This window comes from Dipodomys spectabilis, unplaced genomic scaffold, assembly GCF_019054845.1.
Source record: "Dipodomys spectabilis isolate Male_0828 unplaced genomic scaffold, ASM1905484v1 ptg000021l, whole genome shotgun sequence".
Taxonomy (NCBI): Eukaryota; Metazoa; Chordata; class Mammalia; order Rodentia; family Heteromyidae; genus Dipodomys; species Dipodomys spectabilis.
In genome coordinates this window covers 6,032,633-6,059,703 of record NW_024870698.1, presented here as the reverse complement: position 1 = coordinate 6,059,703, position 27,071 = coordinate 6,032,633, and the positions used below count along the sequence as shown (strand labels likewise).

Here is a 27,071-nt window from a genome sequence, read left to right as displayed (position 1 = left end):
TATGAAAGACACACCTTAGGCTAGTTTACTTCTAAGTTCATTTAGTGCTCCTCCCAGACCTGAGACTTGAACTCTGGGCCTGGGCACTGTCCCTGAGCTTCTTTTGCTCCAGGCAAGCACTCTACCATTTCAGCTATGGTGCCACTTCTGGCTTCTTTGAGTATTTATTGGAGATAAGACTCTCACAAAGTTTCCAGCTTGGGCTGCCTTTGAACCGAAGTCCTCAGATCTCAGATTCTTAATAGCTAGGATTGCAGGTATGAGCCCTCAGCCTCCCGCTCATTTAGTACATTTTTATGTACAAACTTTTATAAGCTTATAGTTCTTTCAGGTATTCATTTCAGAGTAATCACTCTGTTTTGACAGTTGGGATTCTTTTATATTTACCTTTTCCTAGACTTTATTAAGTTTTGGAAAGACCTAGAGTCTCTCTTTGACCCAGTTATCCTCCTGTATATCATCTGTCACTTACAGCTTGACTCAGATTTAACTGGTCTACAGGGTTGTTCACAGAGCTTGCTTACTCTCCCCCATTCCTTTTCTGAGTCACCAGCTCTGCACTGGTTATGACAGTTGGCATCACCTCTGGCTGTTTCAGGTAGTGCTGGGAAGGATGCATGAGGTATGTCTTTAAGAACCACCATCATATCTTCATTTTCTCCCTTTATGTTGGTCATTAAATATTTTTTCCCTTTGAGATGAGCTGTCTGAGAACTTGTTTTTCTGTTGGAAAATATCAGAAGTCGTGGAGAATGTTATTGCTAATGCCTGTGTTTTTCTCTCATCTAGTTTCAACAGTTTTCAGCACTCACCATCTTGTTCCATCAGCTTGCCTTCCCTCCCTCCTCTTGTTCTACTCTCAGTGCTAGAGTATTTAACAGTAAGGTTTTGTTGAACACAGAGATTGCTGATTAGTTATTTTCATTTATTTTTATAAAATAAAAAGAACTTAAGAATGACATTGCCCCATTTGTTAGGAAATGGAAAGGCTTGGAAAAAATTATATTAAGTGAAGTAAGCCAGGCCCAAAGAAACATAGGTCCCATGGTTTCCCTTATTTGCAATAACTAGTATATGTCTTGAGTCAAGCAGAAAAGATCAGATAAGTTGATGTTAGGGAAATGAACCCTAAGATAAGTATTCAAATGTTTTTTACATTCATGCGCTTGTTTCTAACACATTTATAAGATTATTTCTTTGTTGCTTTGTATGTTCCTCCCCCACAGTATAACCCCTGCTTTCACTGTATTTGAAGTCGATATAATTTGTGGAGGGGAAGGGGAAAAACAAATCGTTTAAATAGGGATACAGGTGGACCAATTGCAACAATGAGATGTACAAGTCGTTATGTCAAAAACGAACTTTACAGCTTGGGGGGGGGGGTGGGGGATGGGAAGGGGAAACAAAGGAGGAGGCTACAATGCTTGATAAGAAATGTACTCATTATCTTGCCCATGTAATTGTAACCCCTCTACAGTATTTTCACAATAAAAAAATAAAAAGAACTTTTGTATTATGTTACCCAAATAAGCTATAACTCTTTTAATATCATCAGTTGTATAATGTACATTCTATTCTTCTTGATTGTGGCTTCTTACATCTGTGGACTTGTGTTTGATTACTGAATTCTTTTATACAGTTTTGCACTTGATTATCTGTGGTTCACATCAGCAAATGATAATGGGTTTATTGGTTTCTGTATTTTTTTTTCCTCGTTCCCCCTTGGTTTGGACCTTGGATGTTAGTGGAGAAAGGCTCTGTGAGAGTAATCTGAGGCACAGTCAGTGTCAATTTTCTTTACTTCTTCAATAGCTCGGGAGCAATACCAAGGTTGGAGGCTAACTTTGAAGATAATTCTAGGTGTGATGGTTTTCAGACCACAAAAAAATGATGTACAGTCCAACATTTGCTTTCTGTGAAGATCAGCTTGTGTTTTCATATTGTCAGAGGGGAAAAACAACAACAACAACAACCATCAAACCTTTTTTGACCTCTACTTCATCCCGGGTCAGGACAGGTGCAAATCTTTACTGCTCCTGCTTGTGCCAAGTGGTGGTCAGGTGTCCTGTGTGAGTCTCCTATGACTCGACCAAGTCCCTGTACCTGAGTCAGAACCTAGCTCACAGGCAAGGTGGTTGTTGTTGTTGTTGTTGTTATTGTTATTGGTGGTAGTGGTGTGTGTGTATGTTTGGAGAGCAATATCAGAGCTTGAACTCAGGGACTTGAGCCTTCACCTAGCTTTTTTGCTCATAGCTGACATCTGCCACTTGTGGCACATCTCCAGTCTGGCATTGTGCTGGTTATTTAGAAGTAAAAGTTTTGCAGATTTGTCATCCCAAGCTGGCCTCCCAGATTTCAGCCTCCTGGATAACGAGGATGATAGGCACAAGCCTTTATCCCTGGCTTGAGCTCTGATTCCTGCTGGCTTGCTGTTGCCCTTACAGGGATTTTCCTGTCTTAGCACCCAGTGCTGCATTTACAAGGAAAATCTTTTTTCCTCTGTTGTTTTCACATTTCTCAGGAGAGTCATTCAGAGGGCCAGCCTGAAAGGAAGCAGCCCCGTGCAATTTTATAATTAGAAAAACCCAGATTCCAAAGTCTTTTCCTTGGGATGCTTTGAAGACTTGGATCAGGATGCTGTCTGTTAAATTCTGCCGTTATCACTAGAGCTCTTCTACAGAACTGTTCAAGGCTGTTTTGTCTGCCTTGAGAAAATGTTCTAGTTTTCCTCCGGCCTTGAGTGGAAGCACACAGAGCCAGCTTTTCCTCAGCTAGCATTTTTCCTGCTGTCTCTTTCTTCCTTTGCTGCTGTTTGTGCTTTGTCAATTAAAAAAGAGTGATCGTGACTGTGTGATGGTTTTCTCCTAAGCTACCCCAGATCCATCCTACCAGAGACGTGATACTAGTACCTGCAGTGGCAGTCTCAGTCTCTTTCAGTAACTCATGCTCCTGTGCTCACCTTCACTCATCATTCTCTTCACCGTGCACCACAGTAAATCAAAGCTGTAATCCTTGCCACTGGTCCTGGCGATGAATACTGAATTTTAACCAGGCCAGCTGCTGAGAGGAGCCTACTGTGGCATCCTGCATCACAGAGGGCACTGGCACTCGTTAATAGTGCTGCCCGTGTGCTTTTAAAACTTGACTTACAAGACAGAGTAGTGCCTTCACTCTGGGTAACCACAGGAGTAACACACCTCAAGATAATTATCTCATTCTTTTACTTAATTTTTATTCAAAGAAAATAACGCAGATTGCTTGAACTTAAGTAACGATAATACTGGTCTGTGATGTGACCCTTGGGACCACATTTAGGTGATAGGTCCCTTTTTTCTATTCTCAGCTCTGTCTTAGCTGCTCCATGTTTCCCAGCTACACACACTGTCAGTAATTCTTGCTTTTCTGTTTAGGAGAATTCACAAAGTACACCTGGCCACTCTGTGTTTGTAAATGTACATAGGTGGAAAGATTTAAATCACTGGGTTTTCATGAAACATTGCATGCACTTATTCCTATTTCTTATTCATATTTCTGCTAGGTGTATGAAGAGATTTTTATTCATGTTTGTGTGTGTGTGTGTGTTTGTGTCTTCTGAGTTTTGTTTCTTAGCTTGCTTTAGTTTTATCTTGGAATGAGATTCTCAGCACTTCTCTTAGTGCTCCTGGTCTTACTGTTTTGCAGATTAGCAAACTCGGACTCAAAGAGACTATCTAATTTGCTCAGACATCTGTAAGCAATACACTTAAATTTTTACCACAAGACTACTTAATTTGCAGATATACTAATATTTTGTCTTTAGTGTTAAACCAAAGTGTAGTCTACTTCATCAAAATTAAATGCCCTCAAGTTTGTATAATATCTGTTCGGTGTGAGAACAGATCAGAAATTCAGAAATTCACTGATGATTTGGGGCTCATTTTGACCCAAATTCTAAGCAGCATATTACTAAAGAAGACCATGGGAGGTATGCTGGCCTGTCCCAGACGGGAGCACTCAGCGTTGTTACTCAAGTGGCATCTATTTCTTCTAGTCACATCTTTGATGAAGTGCCTCCTCCTGCATGTTTTCTGTTGGTCCTCATGTAACAAGTGCACGAGCAGGTGTCTGATTCCTTCTGACCCTTTTTGGCTACGGTGTGGCCTTCAGGGAAGGCAGCCAAGGACAAATGTGGTGCCTGTTATGGCGCCTGTAGTTTCTATGCTATCTTCCTGTGTCAGATCTCAGGAATACTTTTCAAACCAGGGTTACTGTTCACACATTCTTATCCTTTTGTGTCCTTCTTTATTTTTTGCTACTGGGACAGATTCAGAGCCATGCCTGTAACCGAGCCACAGAACCACTCTATGGTTCTGTACTTTATGATCATCTAGGGTATATTTTGACAATCAGTACCTTGCCTTACTTCTTAGGCATCTGGTGTCAAATAATGAGAAAAATTGCTTGTTCTCAGCTAAAGCCTTCATGCTTGTTAGTCCTGTACCTTCGTAGATAAGAGGCAATTTTTCCCCCTTCTGTTTTGCAGTACAGGGGTTTAAATACAGGGCTCCATAGTCAAGCGTATTATTTAGTGCAGATAATACAAAATGTTCTTATGAGCCAATCTGAAAATCTGATGTTGATTTTGATCACTGCAATGAAGGAAGGGGAAGCATAGGCCTTTTTTTCATTGCTGTGTCTGCACTGCTGTGACCCTCTGTGTCTTACCTTGGCCCTCAATAAGTATCTTGTCAATGGACATAGTTAATACATAAGAGTGAATATTGAAACGCACTGAGTAAATAACCATTGATGGCTACTAGCTTCAACCTGAGGTCTGCATCAGTGAGTAGTAGTGTAAATGTAGATAAAGCATGATGTCTCTGTTACCAGGGAAATAAAATAGGGAAGTGACTCTCACAGTAACAGACAAAAGCTTAAGGATAGTTCAGATTCAGTAATTCTTTAATAATTAGATCCAGTATGGTGTTAGGGCTTTCAAGAAGGTAGGAAGACAGGCCCATGCCTGAGGCCTGAACTCGAGGCCTAGGTGATGCTTTTGAGCTTTTCTGCTCAAGGCTAGCACTCTACCACTTGAACCTCAGCTCTTCTTCTGGCCTTTTTAGTAGTTACTTGGAGATAAGACTTTCATACTTTCTTGCCTGGGCTGGCTTTGAACCATGATCCTCAGATCTGAGCCTCCTGGCTAGCAAGGATTACAGGTGTGAGCCACAAGTGCCTGCCCTAACATCTCAAATGAGGTCTGTTTGGGTGGAGGGGGGGCTGTCATGTTTTTGTTTTTAACAAAAGCGCAATATGACAACACAAAGTGCCAACATTTTTGCATGCTTGTTGCATACCAGGCACTGTTTGAGGAACTTTATGATAGTATTAGAATCTGGTCAGCCGTAGGTTAGAAGACAGAACTGTTGGTATCCCACTTATAAATGAGGGAACAGGAGTGCTGAGATGTAGCCTAGCCTGTGCTGGTTGCTGCCAGAAGTGCTGGTCTATATTGTATGTTTCCACCCCTTGCTCCACAGTGGGGATCTGCTAGATTTCCACAGGTATGTAGTGCAGGGACTGAATTTCTTCCCAAACCACCGCAGCCCTCATAACCACACATCGTGAAGAGTGTTCACATGCTGTGTAAAGCAGGGTAGAAAATCTCACCTGGAATCTTCTGGGATGATCAAAAGTCATATTCCAGAACGGCCATGGCATTCTGGCTTGGCATTGGGGCTGACCACCTTTGATGCTGGCTTCACAGTGAGAGGACCCGCCGCATGCCAAAGCTCTACTCTTGTTTTGTTGGTCTCTTGGTGACTCTGGTTCTCCACCCCCCCCTTCTCCCCCCCCCCCACCCTACACACACTGTGTAGCTGGCCCAAGGAGGTCCACTGAGGTGGGATATTCCAGTCAAGGTCACCAGTGAGCTGGCTTGGTTATCTGTAAGGTATGAGCAAACCAGTAAAAACCAAGTTCATGAAACAAAACAAGCATTGCAGAGGTGAGCACCTCTTAGGACCCACATATTTGATCACTGAGTGTCATGGAGCCCACAGAGTTGGAAGACAGGGAAGGAGGAGTTCCAGGTTGAGGGTATGATAGAAGTACACTGTGCACACAGAAAACTTTCAGCACTTCAATGTGTCTGTAATTTTCAACGTTATTCATTGTGTATTTTTTTTATAATGGTTCAATTAAAGGTAATACGCAAAATGAAGTTAGTCTTTTCTTTTTGTTCTGGGGTCATGGTCTTCCTTCTACTTAAACTGAGATGCCACATGGTAATCTTGTTGCTGGTAATGTTGTGACTGAGTGTACTTTCTGAGCTCAGTATTGCCAAATGACTGTAATCAAATGTGCCGTTTTAATGAGGAAGAAGTTGAAGCGCCTATGGGGTTTCATACCAAAACAAAAAAAGTTAAAAAGAAATGTGGACAGAAGGTAAATCTCAGTTGTGTCTTTAGGATTTTGATTTGTCAAACAGCTGGTCTTCGCTCTCAAGGTCTTTCTGCTTTCTTCCACATGCACGGTAGCTAGGTGACGTCATGGTAGACATAGCAAGCAACATCATGTTGGCTGATGAACGTGTGCTGTGGCTGGCACAGAGGGAAGCGAAAGCCTGCAGTAGAATTGTTCAGTGCCTGCAACGCATCGCCACGCACCGGCTGGCCAGCGGAGCTCACGTGTACTCCACCGTAAGTATGGGGATACCATGTGCTTCTAAGAAAGATTCCCTGAGGGCAACTCCAGCCCAAAGGGCCAGGACTCCTCCCAGGGTGTGGTGGGTTTTCTGTTTCCACTGGCTTGTACAAAATGCCTTTCTCTAAAACATTTTAAAAGTTAATTTGGGGGCTAGGAAGGTGGCTCAGTGGTAGAGTGCTTGCCCCTCATGCATGAGGCACCACATAAACAAAAGAGGCTGGAAGTGGCGCTGTGGCTCAAGTGGTAGAGCACTAGCCTTGAGCTGAAGAACTGAGGGACAGCGCCCAGGCCCAGAGTTCAAGCCCCATGACTGAGCAGAAAAAAAAAAAGTTAATTTTCCCTTTGAGTAAAAAATTTTCCAGTTACTGCTAGAATGATCTGTATGGTGGTCACCACGTGATGTTTTAAAAGTGTTTCGAGGGCAGAAATAAACACTGTTGTCACCAGTGCTGTACCTGAGCTAATGTTCTGTTCTGGGTCTTGGGATGTACGGGGAAAGGAACTGAGATAGTCACTCAACTAGATAGCATTAGATTGTATTTTGCTACGTTGAACTGTTTGGGATTTCCTAATGTTTTGCTTACTTTTTATTCTAGACATGAATAAATATGGCAATAATGTGTTGTTTTGACACTCACATTCTGATCTAGCCCATGGTTTCTATTTTCTAACTATTATACAGTGGGTCACGTGGTGTTGAGCATTGTCCAGTTCCACCTGTGGTTTCATATTCATGTGATTCATGATGATCATTTTTCCCGTGTGCCTTCCGTTTAATAGCATTTAGTATTACTATCCTAAATAAAAAAAAGAAATAGAAGCTACCGGCTTCATAACTCAGAGTAGTTTTGCTCCCAGATTCTTGACTTAACCTGAGCCCATCTTGTTATTTTGTGACCCATTTGTTCCCATCCTCCCATCCCTGTCTACAGCCACTGATAGATGGGACCCATCCCCTTGTCTTGCTTATTACTACACTGAAGGAATTGCTCACCTTCCTATGAACCTCAGACCTAAGAGTAAACTATAAAGAGGTGTGGTGTCTGTACACTGTGTCACCATGACGACAGGTCCCAGGAGTTACCACCTTCTCCTATCGCTTCTTCCCCTCCCTTATCCCTGGACTGTGTTCCAAGCCCCCGGTGGAGGCCTGACACCACTGATAGCTCTCTATGTGCTTAGCTTAATGGGGACCCATCAAGTTCACATTCTAAATCGGTCACAGTAAGAGAAATTGAATAAAATAGAACAATGATAACGCTCTGATATGATAGAAGTATAAACTGTGTTGTCCATGGGTAACTAAGTCTGGGAAAGCGAGCACACCTGAGGGATGGGGATGGCTGTAAGAAGGGCATGTGTGTACCTGCAACAGAGGAAAAGGCGAACAGGAGGCGTCTTTATTCTGAGATTTCACCTGTGCACCATGCTCATTGCTGATTGTCAGAGCTCTGAGCTGTTTGTTTTGTTGTTGTTTTATGGTTTGTGCTCAGAACCTCAAGCTCTGACTTGTTCCCTCATGGATGACACGCTACCATTTGAGCCATGCCTCTAGTCTGTTTTCTTTTTTACTGGTTAATTGGAGATGGAGTCTCAGACTTTTTGGCCCAAGCTGCCTTTGAATTTCTATCCTCCAGGTCTTACAGACAGGAGACTGGGAGCCTGACTGTGTGTGTGTGTGTGTGTGTGTGTGTGTGTGTGTGTGTGTGTGTGTGTGTGTGTGTGTGTGTGTGTGTGTGTGTGTGTGTGTGTGTGTGTGTGTCTTTGATAAAAGATGCACACTAATTGTGCAATTTGTGAGGCAAAAGCTGATACACATGTTCTTCAAATGTGGGAGCCAGAGCCAGTAATCATTTTCTATCACATGAAGGCTACCCTCTCATATTTATAAATTTATATTCTGTGTTCCTAATAGGTTTTTAAGTGTTTTGCACCAAAATTCACATGCCAGGGGGAACAGGGACAGGGTGGGAAGGAAGACACTGTCCATATAATACTAGGAATACTGGCTTACCTTTAGCACAGGGCTACAAAGAGCCTTAAAAAAAAAACCAACTAGAGGCTTTATTCTTAAAATTTACAGTAAGTCTTGTCCTCTTGCTGTATTTGAAAGTGAAGCGTGTCACCTGCCACTTCTTGCACCCTCTCTGGTGTGTCTGTGACAAATGGGAACCGCTGGCGGTCCTCCAGTGTGGGTCTGGCGGCCTTTGATATTGACAGGTCGTATATTCTGGCAGGTGTCCCATGTTCAGCTTACTCGTAAATTCCTCTAAGCCTGTGGGGCAGGCAGGTGCCATCTCTTCCAGGCAGCTTTAATGATCTAAATTACTATTTTAATCTGTTAATTTCCTGCTATTTGGACCAGCCTCTCTCTCCCCTTCCTTTTCTGAAGTGAAGCTTTGGAGCAAGTCTGTGCAGTGTTTTTAATTCTTTGAACCAACTATACAGAGTTAATCTGATCTCACCGTGAACCAAGCAAGTGACTGTGGTGTCCGGTGTTGGGTTTTTATTGTGTTGCACGTCCTCATGCTTCCCCTCACGTTCCCTGAACCCTAGGATTAAGGGGTCCACTGGCTTGCCCAACTCATTTTTCTAAATAAGAGACTGACATTTTTAATTTGTAGATTCCTGAAAGATAATTTCACAGTATTTTTTTCCACTTAGAAAAATATTGTATCTTTTCTGCATCATTAGGTACTGAAACTAGGGCCTGACATGTGCTAGGCAAAAGCATTCTACCACTCAGGTTTGTATAGCCACAGCCCTCAAATTACTTTTAATTGACTTGAAGTTTAGATCAGACTTTCCAGGTCTTTGTAACTTGCTCTTTCTTTTTTGTTGGCCTTCTTTCCATCTTAGGATATATTTTTGCTTTTGTTTTCTTACTTTTGAAGTATTTTTCAGTTGTCTTCATGCTTTTTGTTTAGTATGAACTCCAGGTCTCTGCTTTGGCTCATAGGCATATGGTTGGTTTTGAACAGTCTCAGGAAATGCTTTTCATTTGGATTTGAAATCTCTTCTAACTCCTCTTTGCTTGATTTTTGAAGTATTCACCCAATATTGCTCTGGAAGCCTATGTCATCAAGGCAGCCGGATTCACGGGGATGACCTGCACCGTGTTCCAGAAAGTGGCCACCTCCGACCGCTCAGGGCTGGCAGACTATGGGAGGCGGGACCCCGATGGAAACCTAGACAAGCAGCTGAGCTTTAAGTGCAACGTCTCCAACACATTCCTGAGCCTGGCACTGAAGGTACACCACATTCTCTAGACGTGTGACGCTCCCTGGAGTGATGCATACACTCAGGTCTTTGGCTTAGCTAAAGCACTTCACTGAGGGGTGGGAGAGGTGAGATCGGTGGCGATATTTGCTGTTGATTTAAAGAAACTTTATACTTGGATGAGATATATAATAACTCTGGGCATTTTTGCTCTTGGGTCCCCTTTTCCCACTTAAAATGACTTTTTATGCATGTAATGATTAAAAAAATGGAAATAGTATATATCAGGATATTTTCTTTCATGTAAATGTTGTGTTAAAAATAAAGAATCCTAGCTTTGAGACATTAAAACATTTTCATGGGCCTCCGGAGCTATTATAGACCCTTGGCAACATGCCTGCTGTTGCACTGTTGTTAACGGAGAAATCAGGCCTAAGGCTGAGCATTGAATCAGGCAGGCAGTATATCAGGGCATTTGGCAAAGAAGTGCAAGTATATGTCTCTCTCTCTCTCTCTTTGTCTCTCTCTCTCTCTCTCTCTCACACACACACACACACGTATAAAGAGAAGGCATTTGAATTTGATGGACTTATAAAGTTGGAGTATAAATTAATGTGTTTCAGTAAACCACACGAAGTATTGGGAATGCAAACCCCAGTATGCTAACGGACACACAGCTTTTCATTAAGTTTGTGTGGCATTGGCTATTGTGTTCTCTGGATTGCAACCACACAGCTTTTTTTTTTTGTATGTTTTTTATTGTAAAAATGCTGTATAGAGGGGGTTACAGTTACATGAGCAGGGAAATGAGTACATTTCCTACCAAGAGTATTCCAGTTTTTTTAATGGCTGCATAATAGTAATTGATCCAAGTGTCTATTAGGTGTTGATGACCCATAGTATCAAATGAATAGATTATTGTATTTTGGTTTATTTTACCTTGGTGTTGCCTCATCAGGAGAGCTAATTTGCTACACTTAGAAATATTTCAGCTCCCTGAGATAACCTGAACTATCATTACTAATCTGAACTATCTTCTGATGGTAACTGGCCCGACGATTGGCAGCTTTGTCTGCTCACCATAGTCCTGTGAGCTGAATTGATTCACCCAGCCTCTCACTGGTAGTCCTGCTCACCACTCTCATTCTGTTCTGTGAAACTCGATAGTGCAAAGGCCATAGAGACAGCAACTTGCTGAAGCCCTAGAGAGAAATGTGTATATTTTGAGGTACACCAAAAATTGATGAATCTTCTAGCTTAGATGATCGTGGCTGATAGAGACTGAAAATAATGAAGTCCAATCAGTGGTGGCTCACACCTGTCATCCTAGCTGCTCAAGAGGCTGAGATCTGAGAATCATGGCCCCAAGCCAGCCCAGTCAGAAAAGTCCCCATGAGTCTTTTATTTCCATTTAACCACTCAAAAACCAGAAGTGGTATTATGTCTCAAAGTGATAGAGCAGTAGCCTTGAGCACAAAGAGGCTCAGGGACAGCACCCAGGCCCTGAGTTCAAGCCGCACAACTGACCTCCCCCCGCCTCCTCCCCCGCCCCCGCCAAAAAAAAGTGGTGAAACCCTATATTTTATGTATTCACACCCCTCTATGCAAGAGCTTTTCCTGGCTATTATCAAAAGCATTAAATGGACATTGCCAGATTTGCCAATTTCACACTATTAAGAACATTGCCTGGCCAGAGAACAAGGTTTTGTTACATTATCATTCAAGCCTCATGGGGGACACTATTAATGCAGTGGATGAAGATAGACCATACCCTCCATGACATAAAATTAGCTGATGATTTTAATGTCAACAGTGCAACTTAAGATTTTTATCACTTTTAACAGAGAACTGTCTTCAAATTTTAAACTTTATGTTAGGGCAGGTTTTATTCCTTCTGTGCTACTTTATTAATCTTTTGAATATGCCATTTCAACAATACCCAAGAATTGATTGCACTAGTTTTAAATAGGGATATGTGCTAACGTATGAAGTCAGATCCATAAAAAGGATTTCTTTAGCCAAGTGCCAGTAGTTCATGCCTATAATCCGTGCTCTTTAGAAGGCTGAGATATGATGCACACGGTTTGAAGCCATCCCTGAGCATGAAAGTTGGTGAGATTCTTATCTCCAGTTAGCCACCAGACAGGCCAGAAGTGGCCAGACTTGAGTGAAATATCTTAGGCAGAACACCCAGGCTTCCTGGGTATGTTTGGAATCTGTGTCTACCAGCATGCTGCACAATCTGGCTGAAACTCCCACTCTGTATAGATGCTGCATGACTAACAGTGGGAGACATCACCCCCTCCCCCAAACTCCCTGTACATTGGAAATATCCTCAGTTAAAAGTTCTGAATATGTATGAACTACAGTGCATATTAACCAAAGAGCATATATGGACCTCTACTGCTGGTTGTTGACACACCTCAACTTAGCTGACCAGGTGCCAGGCTGGTTGATCTCTACACACAAATAACTAGAATGTACCAAGAATGGATGGATGGCTGGATGGATGGATAGATAGATGGATGGACAGCTAGGCAGGCATTGATAAATTCAATGTTTTAAATCCAGTGATTTTCGTTAAAACAGGGATACAGGAGGACCCATTGCAACAACGAGATGTACAAGCCATTATGTGGAAAAACGAACTGTACAACTTTGATGGGTGGGGGGGGGATAGGAGGGGGAGGATGCAAAGGGATGGGAAGGGGAAACAAAGGAGGAGGCTACAATGCTTGATAAGAAATGTACTCATTATCTTGCCCATGTAATTGTAACCCCTCTGTACAGTATTTTCACAATAAAATACGTTTATAAAAAAATTAAATCCAGTGAATTTGACTTACTCTGATTTTTTTCTTTTTTTAATTTAAATTTTAATGTAAAGGTGATGTACAGAGGGGTTACAGACTCATTCTAATTATAGTGCCAGAATTCTACAGCCATGAACAATGTGAGAGTTGTGCAAATTTTAATGTGTTAGTGACAGATTGGAGGAAGTCCACCTCCATCAGGCAAATTGGTGTAAATAGAGATAAAGCAGTTCTGTTTGAAGTAATACCCATTATGCCAGTTTATTTTTTAGCTTCATGTCATTGTAAACAGCAAACTGTACATGAATTTAACAAATTTATAGAGCTGCCTGGTAAGATTCCTTTCATATGTGTTCATACTTGAGCAATTTCAGGATTAAAACTAATACCAAAAAGGATGCAGAGAAGTCAAGGCGTGATGAAGTTTCAGCTCTTGTTGGAAAGTCAGTAGCTTCAGGGATTTCCTTTTTTCCCATCACCCACATAACCATCCTCCATCTCCCACAAAATCACTACCTCAATTCTGTAGCCTTTTGTGCTTTCATAGCCATGGGGCATCTGATCCTCACTACCATTTGTTCCACAGGTTATCAGTTGTGTCCAACAGGTGAGATGCAGATTCAACAGGATAGACAGTATCCATCAGCTACCAAATGATAAGACCAGGCCCTGAACTCTGCTTATCTCACACCTCCTGTTCTTTTTATTATGGTGCACAGTCCTCCTATTGTAAATATTCCCAAAGAATCTGTTTTGATTATACCAGGTTTTGATCTCAGGGCTTTATACTTTGTACTTTATACTTTGCTAGGCAGGTACTCTGCCATTTTGAGCTTTCAGAGAATCTTGCAAGAAGACTCTCTAGTTTTTTCGCTACAGTTTATATCTGTGTCTATGTTATGGATGTAATACATATGTTTTAAAATAAATACATAGTTAAATGTGATTATTATATTATTGTATAGATGATGGTAACTTTGCATGCATTGGACATCCTCTTTCCATCCAGAGGATCTGTCATTGCTGTTTAGTAATAGTCTTTATTCATTTAAAAGATAAAGGAGGGGGTAACAATGCTTGATAGGAAATGTACTCATTACCTTACTCATGTAACTGTAACCCCTCTGTACAGTATCTTTACAATAAAAATATATTTTAAAAAGATATATTAGAAGCCATAAGGTAGTTGTACAAATGAGTTGCCATTTAACAAAGCAGCTTACAAATACAGTGCATCTTGATCAACATTCTCGTCCATCCCTCTTCTATCCTCCCGTTCCTTTATTCCTCTTAATTTTGTAGGCTATATATTGGATTCTTGTCAGCATTTTTGCCCTCTTCTCTTCATTTGTCGACCCTTTTCCCCTGACCTCACCATACCTCTTTCTTTTTTTTTGGTGGTGGTGGGGCCTGAACTCTGGCCCTGGGTGCTATCCCTCAGCTCTTCAGCTCAAGGCTAGCTAGCACTCTACCACTTAAGCCACAGTGCCACTTCCAGCTTTTTCTGCCTTATGGTCCTGAGGAATAGAACCCAGGGCCTCATGCATGCAAGGCAAGCACTCTACCATTGAGCTACATTCCCAGCCCTCACCACACCTCCTTTGAGTACCCCCATCCTGGTATTTTGTTTTACAGATCTTTGATTTTGACTTTGTAAGAAATTACACTGTTTGTGATCTCCCTGGTATCTACCATATTTCAGTTAATAAATTGTTTATACCTGTGTACCATCCATTGTATTTACATGAGTTTGTAAGCGAAGTCTAGCTTCTTCATGTAAGAGAAAACATGGATCCTTTGTTTCTCTGATCCTGACTTACCTTAACATAATTTTTTCCCAAGTCTTAACATTTCTTGACAATGGTACAATATCATTGTCTCTAGTGGATGAGTAAAATTCCATTGTGTAAATATATTACACTTTCTTGATCCATTTGTCCAATGAGGCACATCTGAGCTAATTTCATACCTTGACTATAGTGAATAGTACTGCAGTAAACATGGTTGTACTGGTGGCTTTACTGTATCCTGGCTTGTAAACTTTTGGATAAATTCCCTGGAGTGGAATTGTTGGATCATAAGGTAGCTTTGTGTAAGTGGGCATGCATCTTTCACTTCTCCACGTTCTAGGGTATTTGTTTTTTACTGTCTTGGAATTTAAAGTGTAAACTCAGAAAGACTTTTTTTTGGACTTAAATATTATTTTATTTAGCTCTCTTTCTGTCTCTCCCTGCTTTTTTTTTTGGTCTAGTCCCTGGACTTGAACTTTGGGCCAAGGCACTGTTCCTGAGCTTTATGTGTTCAAGGCTAGCACTGTACACTTGAGCCATATACTTTGCTCTCTCTTCAAAAAAGATACAATGTGGTAACACTGATCAAGATGCATTGTGCTCATAAACTGACATGTTGAGATGAAACTCGACCGTAGAAGTACTTAAAGATAGTTTAAAATTAATGAAAAATAGAATAAATAAAAAATTAATATATTTTTAAAAGAGTAGACTCTGCATCATGTTGTTCAACATCTAAAACTGTGAGGTAATTAAACCACTTTCCTTTCTCTCTTTAAAAACAAAGAAAAAGTTTAGTGTGACTTAAAAAAAAATCAAATTAACATGACTAATACTTGCCAAAGCACTAGGACTTGTTTTCATGAAACTTTGTGGAAAATTACTTGATGAATTTTTTGTCATAATTAATTTAAGTCACACTGCATTAGGATTTTGAATGTTGGTAGAATTTCCTCTTCTTCATGTGCCTCATTATGTACTTAAGAGAAATTTTATCCTTCATAGAAATTTATTAGGTTAGTGAATGGATTTGTAATAAAGTTTATTTGTGAGAGTAGCAGATAACTTTTAATGCTTTTTCTTAGGCAAAATAATGTCTGCCAAATACTTTCACAGCATTCTTAACATAAAAGTTAACACTTCAAGTTCCCAAAAGCATTCATTCAGCAGATATTTATAGATATCTTATAAATTTGATTGTAAGCACAGCAGTTAAGTAATTCTAAAGTCATTCATTAGCTTTAATAGAACGCTTTTTAAAGTAAATATGCCATGCTGACTTGGTTAATTTTGTCAACCAAACTATTTTTAGCAAATACAATGCCAGCAAGTAGTAACTTAGGGAGTCTAAAAGAAGGAGATGATCTGCAGCCCAAAGTCCTCTTAGACCAGGGAGAGGGAGTAGAACATGCAGAGAGAGGGGATAGAGTATCACAGATGGGTACTGAGTGTTCTGTGAGTCCAGGAAAGGGGTGAGGCAAGACCCCTGAGTTTATTGTCTGCAAAAGCCAAGACGTTGTAAAGCCCCTCCTGGAGTCCCTCTTTTGTCACTCAGTTCTGCTTTTGCTCTTTCCAGCTGCAGGACCTGTTTTAGACAAACAGCAGAATAATGTGTAGTAGTGCAGTATAGTCAGGGACCCTGGTCGGTGCTATTGCTAGGATGGCGTGAGGAGGAGAGAGGAACCCAGCATTGGGAAGCTCGCACGGCCTTTGTGAGCTGTACACACATTGTTGATTTCTATATTTGTCCTTACTATACTTTGTCATTGTAAAATGGACAGGCCCTTGGTTTATTTAATGATGTCTACTTCAGCAGTGTTCCCTGTCATGTGGAAATTAACTGCACTGTGAAATAATCATCTTGCTTACTTCTCAGTTTGCTAGAAATAGAGTTTGCACTTCTTTTTTGTTGTTGTTCTTATTGTTTGGGTTTTTTTTGGTTTGTTTTTGGTGCTGGTTCTAGGGCTTGGATTCAGGGCCTAGGTGCTATCCCTGAGCTTCTATGCTCAAAACTAGTGTCACAGCTCCACTTCTGGCTTTTTGGTGTTTCTTTGGAAATAAGATTCTCGTGGACTTTCCTGTCTAGGCTGACTTCAAACCAAGATCCTCAGATCTCAGCCTCCTGAATAGCTAAGATTACGGGCTGGAACCCACCAGTGCCTAGTACCTTTCCTTTTCTTTATTCTTTATCTATGTTGTCCTTGCATTGCTTAAATCTTTCGTGTGACTTAATCAGTTGTTTGTATAGATGTTTTTACATACATTTTTAGAAAATGTTTTCAATACAATCCAACAGGTAATAATACAACACATTATTGACAAATAATAGTAACTAATAAATGATATCATTAGAAGGATTTCACAACTGTGATGTTGTTCTCTTTTCAACGTATTGATACGATAACTTTTTTGTTTTTTTTAGTGATAACCTTTGATGATTTAAAATAGTTGTTCTTTTGTGTGTGTTTATTTTCAGAATACAGTTATGGAGGCCTCTATTCAGCTGCCTCCTTCCCTCTTCTCACCAAAGCACAAGAGAGAAGTCAAACCAACAGATGACTCCCTCTTTAAGCTTCAGCTCATCGCGTTTCGCAATGGCAAGCTTTTTCCTGCCACCGGAAATTCCACGAACTTGGCAGATGACGGGAAGCGGCGCACAGTGGTCACCCCTGTGATTCTCACCAAAATAGGTTTGTATGGGGCCTCTTACCCGCAAACTCTGGGCAGCCCACTGTTCCTCCAACACTTGTATTTCTTCATTCTTGTTTTAATGAGCCACAGTAACTAAAGATCTTGCTGAGTACCCACTAGTGTCTACATTGACATTTATTGTTATTGTTTATGAACTGTGTTTCAGAAATACCGCTATTTCCCATTTCCTCCAGATGGTGTGAGCATAGATACCCACCACATCCCAGTTAATGTGACTCTGCGTCGAATCGCGCACGGAGCAGATGCCGTAGCGGCCCAGTGGGACTTTGACTTGCTGAATGGACAGGGCGGCTGGAAGTCAGATGGGTGCCGTATCCTCTATTCTGATGAAAACATCACCACGATTCAGTGCTACTCCCTCAGTAACTACGCAGTCTTAATGGTACGGAGTTGTTGCCCATGTGCATAAGCACTAAGAATTGTGGTAATATATATTTTTTTATCCCTGTGCATAATTAAGCTTCAGATGAAGAATTTAAATTTTTGCTCCACATTAATTGTTCCCTATAATTATGTAAAGGATAATCTTTGGTATATTTCTGGACTTAAAGAGAAACCAAATTACTTCCAAGTGCAAAGTATGGGATTGTAGAGTTAGCGTAGGAATTTTGTCAATCAGTTCAGCTTGACTCTGACCTCCTTAAAATAGGACATAGTCTTGAGTTTATGTAAGTCCAGCTCTGTGTTCACAGAGTGAGTTAGAAATGTATGGAGTAGACACACCTTTGCAATATAGTGTATATAGTGTATTTCCATATTTTCATGCAGTGTACTGGAACAGCTGTACCTCTTATCTGTGAGAGATTGTTAGCAGAAGATTTTCCAGTTTGCTGTCTGGAATCTTTCCCTACCTACAGCATGTCATCCTAATTGATTCCTTTTGAATTTAGAACGAATGATGATAACTTTGGGTTTTATGACTGTAAGTAACAATAGTGACATAAAGTATACCTTTCAGTCTTAATGTCCATCGGTCTGGTAGTGCTTTCTCTTATTTATTTCTTTATTTATTTATTGAAGATATCTACTCATTGTTTTGGCAAATAAGTTGCTAACAGTATAAAGGAAGAAGTCTGTTAAATAATGAGATACTTAGGATGATTATTTGATTTCTGAGCAGTTACTGACAAACTTAACTATACTGCTTGGGTCCTTTTTGGGGGGGACTCAGTTATTGGGGTCTGAATTCAGGGCCTTAAGATGCTTGGCAGTTGCTCTACTACTTGTACCATGCCTTCATCCATGTTTACTTTATTTTTCAAGTAGATTCTTGAGCTTTTGTCCAGAACCAACCTCAGATGTGATCCTTCCACCTAGAGCCATCTTGCATAGTTAGGATTAGAGGTATACATCACAATACCTGGCTTACTGATTGAGGCAAGATCTTCCTAACTTTTTTTGCCTGAGATTGTAATCTCAAATCACAGTTCTCCCAATCTTTGCCTTTCAAGTAGCTGGGATTATAGGCTAGGATTACAGAAACACAAGAAGGATTTAAAGCAACAAAAAAGATAGCAACTCCATATGAATAAATTCTAATGGTAGTGAAACTGATAAAATCTCAAAAGAATTTTCTTAAAAATGATTGTAAGAATGATCACTGGACAAGGCATTAGTGGCTCATGCCTGTAATCTAGCTACTCAGGAGGCTGAGGTCTGAGGATCACGGTTTGAAGCCGGCCCAGGTAGGAAAGTTCATGAGACTCTTATCTCCAATTAACCACCAGAAAACCAGAAGTAGTGCTTGGCTCAAAGTGGCAGAGCTCTAGCCTTGAGTGAGTGAAACAGCTCAAGGACAGCGCCCAGGCCCTGAGTTCAAGCCCCATATCTGACCCCCACACCCAAAAAAAGAAGAAAGAATGATAAAGAATAATCAGTGAATTGGACACTGTGGCTCATATTGGCAATTCTCCTACTCAGCTTAAAAATAGCCAGGACAGAAAAATCCACAAAACTCAAAGATTTGGATTTTTTTTAGTGATGTTTCAGAGGTTTTATGTGTTCTTAGTGTTTTCTTCTCTTTTCTCCTTGCCATCAGATGTTGTAATTTATCTGCCTGGTGTTTAATCCCTGATAACTGTCTTCTTTTTTACCCAGCCCATTGGTGAGGCATTCAGCTGAGTATTTTTATTTGATGTATTTATTTAGCTTTCCATTTCCAGGAGTTTGATCTTCAGGATTCTATATCTTTATTCATTTTTCTTTCCTGTCCAGAATTGGTTTTCTTATTTATTTGTGTACTCACACTATCACTAGTTTTTTTTGCTCCCAACTGATTCTTTACTGTTTAAACCATGCCTCTAGTCCACCTTTTTTGTCTATTAATTGGAAATATAGTCTTGAGGATTTTTCTGTCCTGGGGTTTGTTTCAAACTGAGTGGTAAGATGATTGATATGAGTCACTGGTGTCTGAATTGATGAATATTCTTATAATAATTTTTAAAAATTCTTTTGAGATTTCATCCACTTCACTATAATCAGAGTTTATTTGTGTGGTGTTGCTGTCTTACAATCATTATGTTGCCTTGTTGTTGTTGTTGTTTTTAATCTTTCTTGTGCTTCTGCATTGGGATTGCCATACCAAGGCCAAGTTACTCATCTTGAAGATTTTCATCTCCTGCAGTCTTTGAGCTGAAGCACTCTCCATGTTCAGACAGGACGGGGACATAGCAGGGCTGATGTGCAGCTTCTCTGTGCTGGTCTTAGATTGCAGCTCAGTAGCCAGGCATTGGTACCTGGGCTCAGGCACCAGGCCTAATCATAGTATTATTTAGAGATAATCTGGCGGAAGTCTCTTGTAGTTAATGGTGTTCATATTAATACTATATGATGTGCCATGACAGAAAGGTCAGGTTTCCACTCCTGTGCTGCGTTTACTTTATAAACTCCCTTCTTTGTGTACTCGGAGCCATTGGTATCCACAAAGAATTTTGCAGCTTATGTGCCGAGCAGTTTCCCAAGCATCCAGACATGGGTCAATACCCACCCCAAGGGTTTGAGGGTGTAGGGAAGAAACAAAGTAATGGCTTGTGGATTGGAGGTGGAGTTTTTAGGGAATCAGACCTTCTGCTTGCTGGTCTGCTGAATAGATAGGAATACAGATTATTTATTTGGTGACCTCACATTTTATACAGCTGCAAATAACTTACTTGAGTATGTATCCTATTTGACTCAGTTGATGATAGGTGAATTCTTCTAGAGGTTAGGCCCTTACCCTTTAATTGTTGATAGTTTATGAGTCTCTTCATGTCTGGCTTTTTTTTTTTTTTTTGGTCATGGGGCTTGAACTCTGGGCCTGGGCTCTGTCCCTGAGCTCTTCAGCTCAAGGCTAGCGCTGTACCACTTGAGCCACAGCACCACTCTGGTTTTTTGGTGGTTAATTGGAGATCAGAGTCTCACGGAGTTTCCTGCCTGGGCTGGCTTTGAAGCATGATCCTCAGATCTCAGCCTCCTGAGAGGCTACAAGCGTGAGCCACTGGTGCCTGGCCATGTCTGGCTTTTTTAAGTACATATTTTATTATGTAGTTGCCTTTACATTAAAGCATGAAACATTAAAGTTTGAAGCATTTTCTTTCTCAGTTTATATGGTTTTCTCATTCAATTTTTGAATAAAGAATAATCTGAAACTGGTCTTTTGAAATAGACCGTGGAGTAGCAATGCTGTCTAAGATGCCTATAAAAGTTAACCAGGAGAAAGTTGAGCAAAGTAAATGAAACACAAAAATGGCATTTTTATAAGCTGCTCTGTGATACTGTACTATGCTAAACTTATATTCTTACTTAATCTAATGCCAGTTTAAACATTGTTTTTGAACTTCCTAGCTGTTCTTCTAAACTATTAAAATTAGTATAATCCTTTTCTAGAAGGAATAAGCCATTCTTTTATCTTTCAGATGTTTTAATCTTTTAAAAAATGAAATACAGTTTTCCAAAGGTAAAATACAGTGGTATTTTTTCCTATTTATTTTCAAAGAACATCTTGTTTTCCCTGATGTAACTGTGCCACCTAGAGGAAGAAGAATGAATGAACTATCTCAGAAATTGTTGAGTAAGAATAAAGTTGGTATAAGGGATTTTGGAGTTACTTTAAAAAAAAAAAAAAAGCAAAGTTAGTGAAATTACTCACACTTAAGTTTAAAGGGATAGCTCAGTTGTATGCTTCCCTGGCATGTCTGAGACCCTGGGTTGTACACTCAGCACTACAAAAATAAAATTAAGGCCACTTTTCAATAAAGTAATGTCTAGAGTAGAAGTGTCTTTACAAAATTGAAACTGCATCTTCCTCTGAACTCCTTATCATAACAATAAAATATTATTTCTTTTCTTGAGTACCATCTTAATACATTGTTTTACGTAGAAGTCTAAATGTCTTTCCTGGGAAATAATTCTGTATATGTTTTCCTGATGTGGTTTTAGATTGATTGCTATGAAGATAAACAGTTATGTGCTTCATTCTCTTTTCTCATTCCCTTTACCAAGACATAAGAAACTAACACACACTTGTTTATTCTCCTTTGTCTAGTGATGATTTTATGTTTGCTCAAGGTTAGTGTGCTAAGTAAAGGCAAACTTCATGCATGCTATGACTGCATGCCAGCAGTGTTTAGCTTTTAAATATCATATTCTCTCTGATCAAATGTTTTAAATTATTTCTGCACATTCATGTACAATGATAATTTGAACTCTCACCTTCTATCACATTTTGTGTGAATTGAAACAAAATTAATATATATCCTATTTTTCCCCATTATACCAAATTTTGCATGGTTTTTTCCATGGGTCAAATATTTTATTTTTATATTTTACATATAATTTTAACTCGGTGATGATGATTATAAGTGTAAATATGTATATGTATGTGTGCATATATTATTTTTGTAATTTTTGACTGGTACTGGTGTTTGAACACATTACATTATATTTGCTCTGCTGCATGAGCCACACCCTCCACCCTTTATGTTTTTGTGTCAATTATTTTTCAGATAAGATCTTGTTCTTTTTGTCCTGGGCTGGTCTGGATAATGATCCTCCTACCAGTATCTCTTTAAGTAGCTGGGATTGTAGGCATGCAGTACCATCTAGCCCTGATAATATATATGAAAGAGGCTGATGACAGTGGAGGTGGTAGTTAATTATAACCAACCCTATGTGTCAGGTACTCATGGTACCTATATATACAGTGACTACTGATTTGAACCTCAAAACAAGCTTAGGAGGTATATATAGTACCACCATCATCACCCTTAGGCATAGGTACAGAACGGAGGTGTGGGGTGGTTAAGTGACATTCCTGAGAAGCTAGTTGGTTTTCACTGGGATTTGAATTTGGACAAGCTAGTTCCAAATCCTGTGTTCTTGACTACTCTGCTCAGTTTCCTTTCTCAAATCTCCTAGCAATATAAATACAAAAGAGCTTCCTTTTCCTTTTAGTTTCTTTGCCTTTCAGTGTTACTTTATGTTTCTACCATAGTTCTATATTTCTCTGTTCTGTTTGTTCTCAGTAGTAGGATAAATTTTTCTGATGTGATACACACATTTAGCCAAAACCCCCACACTTAGTAGTACTTATGTTTCTTTCTAGTCATTTCCCATCCACTGTCTCAAGAAGTGTCCGCCCTTCTATTTTGTGGGGATAGAGAAAAACTTCTCTTGTTCTTCACTTGATACAAGTGAAATGTACAGTACTCTCCATGCCTAGTTTCTTTCTGATTACAGCTGTGAGAGTTATCTTTTGTCTTTGCATGTAGCAACAGTATGCTTTCTCATTGTGGTGAAGCATGCCAGTGGATAAAAACACCTGAATCTGTTTGTTGTGTTGTTAGTGGACTTGGTTATCAAGGAAAATGCTACACGTGTTCACATTCATGTTTTTGATGAGCATGCGTGGTTAGGAGTAAAGTTGCTGGATTGTAGACCAGTATGTGTTCAGCTTCAAGAACTAGTGTCACAGAGTTGACCAAGTGCTCATCACTGGTATGCAGTCTCACCCATAATGACCATGCCAGTTGCTCCAGGTTCTGGCCAATCCTCAGTCTTTGTGATGAGTATTTGTGTGGTGGAATTTGGACATGTGGCCATGGTTCTAGTGTGCATTCAGTGGCAACTGAAGGTGTTAGCATCTGTGTATTTTCTTACTGTGAAGCTCACAGTAAATCTTTCCCATTTTTTATTGGGTTTGTTGTGTAGAGATTCTTGATAAAAAGTTCTGAACATGAGCTGCTTGCTGAATCAGTGCACTGCGGGTGTCTCCGTGGTCTATGGCTTGCTTCTTTCTCTCTTGAGCCTATTTATGAAAAGAGTGGCTTAGTGTTTCTGAGGTCTAATTTCTTAGACTTAGGTTTTGTGTTTTTTATAGGTAGAGTTCATATTCTATTGAAGAAATCTTAGCTTGTTTCTGATAAGCTCATGAGAATCTCCTTCCTTCCTTGCCTCAAGGCTTTCTAGTGTCTTTTGCCTCTTACATTTAGGTCTATAATTCAGCAAACACTGACTTTGTGTTTAGTATGAAAAGTAAGAGCTTCAAAAAAATCTTTAAATGATTCTTGGAACCTGACCTGTTCTCTAAAACACTTCTGATTTCAGATCAGTTTTGCATTTTTTATTGGTATTCTTGGATTGCATCCCTTATTCTGATTCCAATGAATTGAGATCACTGTTGATCTTAGATATTCTTGTTATTGGTATAGTGATAGTGAGTAATTTCAAACTTCCCTGGGCTTTATGTTTACAGTCCTTGGGCTAGAAGTCCCTCTCCTTGCTCTGTCAAAAATAGGCTTCCAAACTTCTACTTTATTTAGATCTTTAATATGACTGATCACCCTGTGACATTTCCCACATTTCGGAGTTTTCTTTTTTTGACATCGGTGCAGGGTGCAGTTTGCCCCTGTGGAGAACAGAGCTTTTCACTTCCTGCTTTATTTATTTTCTTTAATTCTGGGCCATCTAGACACATGACCAAAATCAGCATTAGGCTGTGGTGGAGAGTGAGTCTGGGGTAGGGAGTTCCCCTGTTTTCCTGTTGGCCACGCTGCTAATATAAACAAAAGGGCTACCCTTTCCACTTACAGTGTCTCTTTTGGCACAGCTTTTGCGCAACGTGTTTAGCAGTTTTTAAAATCAAGGCAGAGCCTATGTTTGCTTGCCACTGAAATTGAGAATAATATGATTTAGATATCTGCTTTATCTTTTGTTGTAGATCTTGAACATGTCTGCTATGTTAATATCTTAATCTTTTCAATTGCCTGAAATACTCATCTATTTTTTTTAATGTTGCTCAATCTACTCAGTTGCTGGGTTTTTCCTTCCTTTCTTCTTTTTTTAAATGAAAAGTTAAAATTGATTTATAATTTTTGATGGTTATGATTTGAGTGATTAGTATGTACCTGCAAAATGAAATTTGCCTCTTGATCAGCAAATGCAGAAGCATTTTCTATTTGGCTCTCTGCATGGTATGCTAGGCATGTCCTCAGCAGGTGTTCCAGGTATGTCTTCAGCAGGAGTTCTAGGTGTGTCTTCAGCAGGTGCTCTAGGTATGTCTTCAGCAGGAGTTCTAGGTGTGTCTTGGAAGGAGTGGTGCCCCCTGTAACTGTGGCCCATGGCCTCTTTCTCATTCTGTATCACACGGGCTTGACTTTTGAAAAAGTCTGGGGGAGGGGCATTCAAACTTGAACCTTATCAAAGTAGAACTGTGATGTTTTATTAGTTAATATTCTGCTTAGGCAGGTTTTGTTACACTCTGCCCAGGATTGTGGAGGGTACATTTCCATATTCTTTCTGCTCTCTCTGAGCCCTGTGAGATGACTTGACTCAGAGAGGCACTGGCCTGCAGTCCCTCAGTCTTCTCCAGATTCTTGAGACAGGCAGTGCAGGAAAATAGTCTGAAGGCGAAGTCCCAGATATTTAAAGTTCATCCTCACATATGAACTCAATACTGCCGCAGCAGCTTTTTATAGAAATCCAGGAGAAACCTGTCTGCGCTCGTTTTCATTTCCCCAACATTGTAAAAACTTCTACTACTACTACTACTACTACTAATAATAATTTTAGCAGAACATAGTGTCATGATGCACAGAGGCCATAGACAGTTGTTTGTGATAGCCTTCCTCTAGCCTTCTCTTTTGCTCACTGGGTTGATACAGCAGATTCCTCTTTTCACTGCATGTATGTCCTGCTGGTTCCTGGTAGAACTATATCCAGCACCCTTTCCTGCCTGTTGGACATCAAGCTCATGTTTGTCAGGTAAACAGAAGAGTTTACAAATTGGAGTTTATGTGGAGCTATCAAGTTGAAACTCAGTTTGCTGTGTTCTGTCTCTCCCGCTTCCCATCATATTTTCAGGCTTTTGTCATTAGTTGTTCATCTTTTGTTGAAGTGAATGGTTTGTGCAGTTGTCCTCATGCAGTCTTTTTCTGTTTACGCTTTTATATTACTACTGTCTGATTCTTCCCTGGGAAAATTTGCCCATTCCCTCTGTATACTAAGCCACTTTCCGTCTCCTTCATTTTGCCACTTCTTCCTTGCCTTTTGTTCTAGCTTCTCTTGTTTTAGATATTTGTTGAAGAGCCCTTGCTCACAGGCAGTAGGGGGCCAGAGAAAAACCAGAGAAGGGATCAGGTGAGGCTGCAGCTTTGACACCTGCATCCTGGGGTGTTCCAGGCTCCACAAGGAAGGGAAGAGTTCCGAGTTAAGGTTTCAGCCTGTTGTTTTCCTTTCAGCCAGGCAGTGTCTGTAGTGTGTTTAGAAATACAGACTCAGCAGCCATGCACGGCACTGTCTCGCTCACTTTTTCAAGCTATAAAATGGGGATGATAATATACCTGCCTGTGTGAAATGTTGGGTACAGCCATTGCCCAGAAGATGAAATGTTACATGAGTGACATGCTTGTGGAGTTTTGAACTCTTGCAGGGGCTCTTCTTCTCCCATAACTGTGCCATTCATTTTGTCAGCAAAATCTTGCTGCCAATCTTATTATCTTTGTCTCTCCTGTGGCTCTGTGTTGTGCCAGGACAAGACCTATCTTAGCATTATGTTTCCAAGGGCCTCCCGTGGTGTTTGTTCCATTTGTCTTAGTGGAACTTGGAGCTGACTTCTGACGGCTGTGCTTCTTGGGGTGGGTTGGCACGCAGACCCTGCTCTCTCCTGTGTTTTCTCAGCTGGTGACTGTACAGTGCAAGTGTGGAAGGTCATCACCAAGGAGGGCGGAGCCCGTGGCTGTCCTTTGGAATCAACTGCCTGCGCATGGTGCGCCTGTCTCCCTTACCCCCATCACAGAACAGCATTAGATGCGCAGAGTTTAAAGTTGGGTTGTACAAATGGCATGGCATGCACAGTTAATGCAGTAGAGAGAGTCATACATAATGTGGAGACAGCAAGAAGTTAGTCATTGAGTAAGGCACGGAGATGGAGAACCTGAGTTCTGGATTAACAAGTATGATTCACTTACTTCAAATCCCTGTGGTTAAGTGTCTATGCAAGGTGCTGAGAATGAGTCTCTTTTCCCTCAGGATTTGACAGGATCTGAACTGTACACCCCAGCGGCCAGTCTCCTGCACCCTGTGGTTTATACGACTGCAGTCATTCTCCTCTTGTGCCTCTTGGCTGTCATTGTGAGCTACATATACCATCACAGGTAAGCTGAGACAAGCAACAGATACAGCTCTGTGGACTGTGCCTTGCAAGACTCCTTTCACATTTCATTCTGCTTTGCCCTGGTGACCTTCCCAGGGTAGGAGAAACACTGTAGAAAATACACAAGTCCTCTTTCTTTCATGCCAGCAGAGTTAGTAGTAGTCAGTACAGGAGAATGGAAGTTTACTTCTATAGGATCCAGACAGATTGCTGGGCTTGCAT

The 27,071-nt window shown here is 40.5% G+C and overlaps 1 protein-coding gene across 2 annotated transcripts in view; it reads left to right on the top strand.

The window, feature by feature from the left end:
• Positions 1–27,071, top strand: part of Adgra3 (adhesion G protein-coupled receptor A3) — a 99,767-nt gene that overhangs the window by 63,300 nt on the left and 9,396 nt on the right. For both annotated transcript variants that reach the window (XM_042674795.1, XM_042674796.1), the window contains exons 11-15: positions 6,519–6,680; positions 9,735–9,938; positions 16,986–17,199; positions 17,395–17,603; positions 26,726–26,850. In XM_042674795.1, the coding sequence (XP_042530729.1) occupies positions 6,519–6,680; positions 9,735–9,938; positions 16,986–17,199; positions 17,395–17,603; positions 26,726–26,850 (914 nt within the window). The remainder of the gene's footprint in view (positions 1–6,518; positions 6,681–9,734; positions 9,939–16,985; positions 17,200–17,394; positions 17,604–26,725; positions 26,851–27,071) is intronic.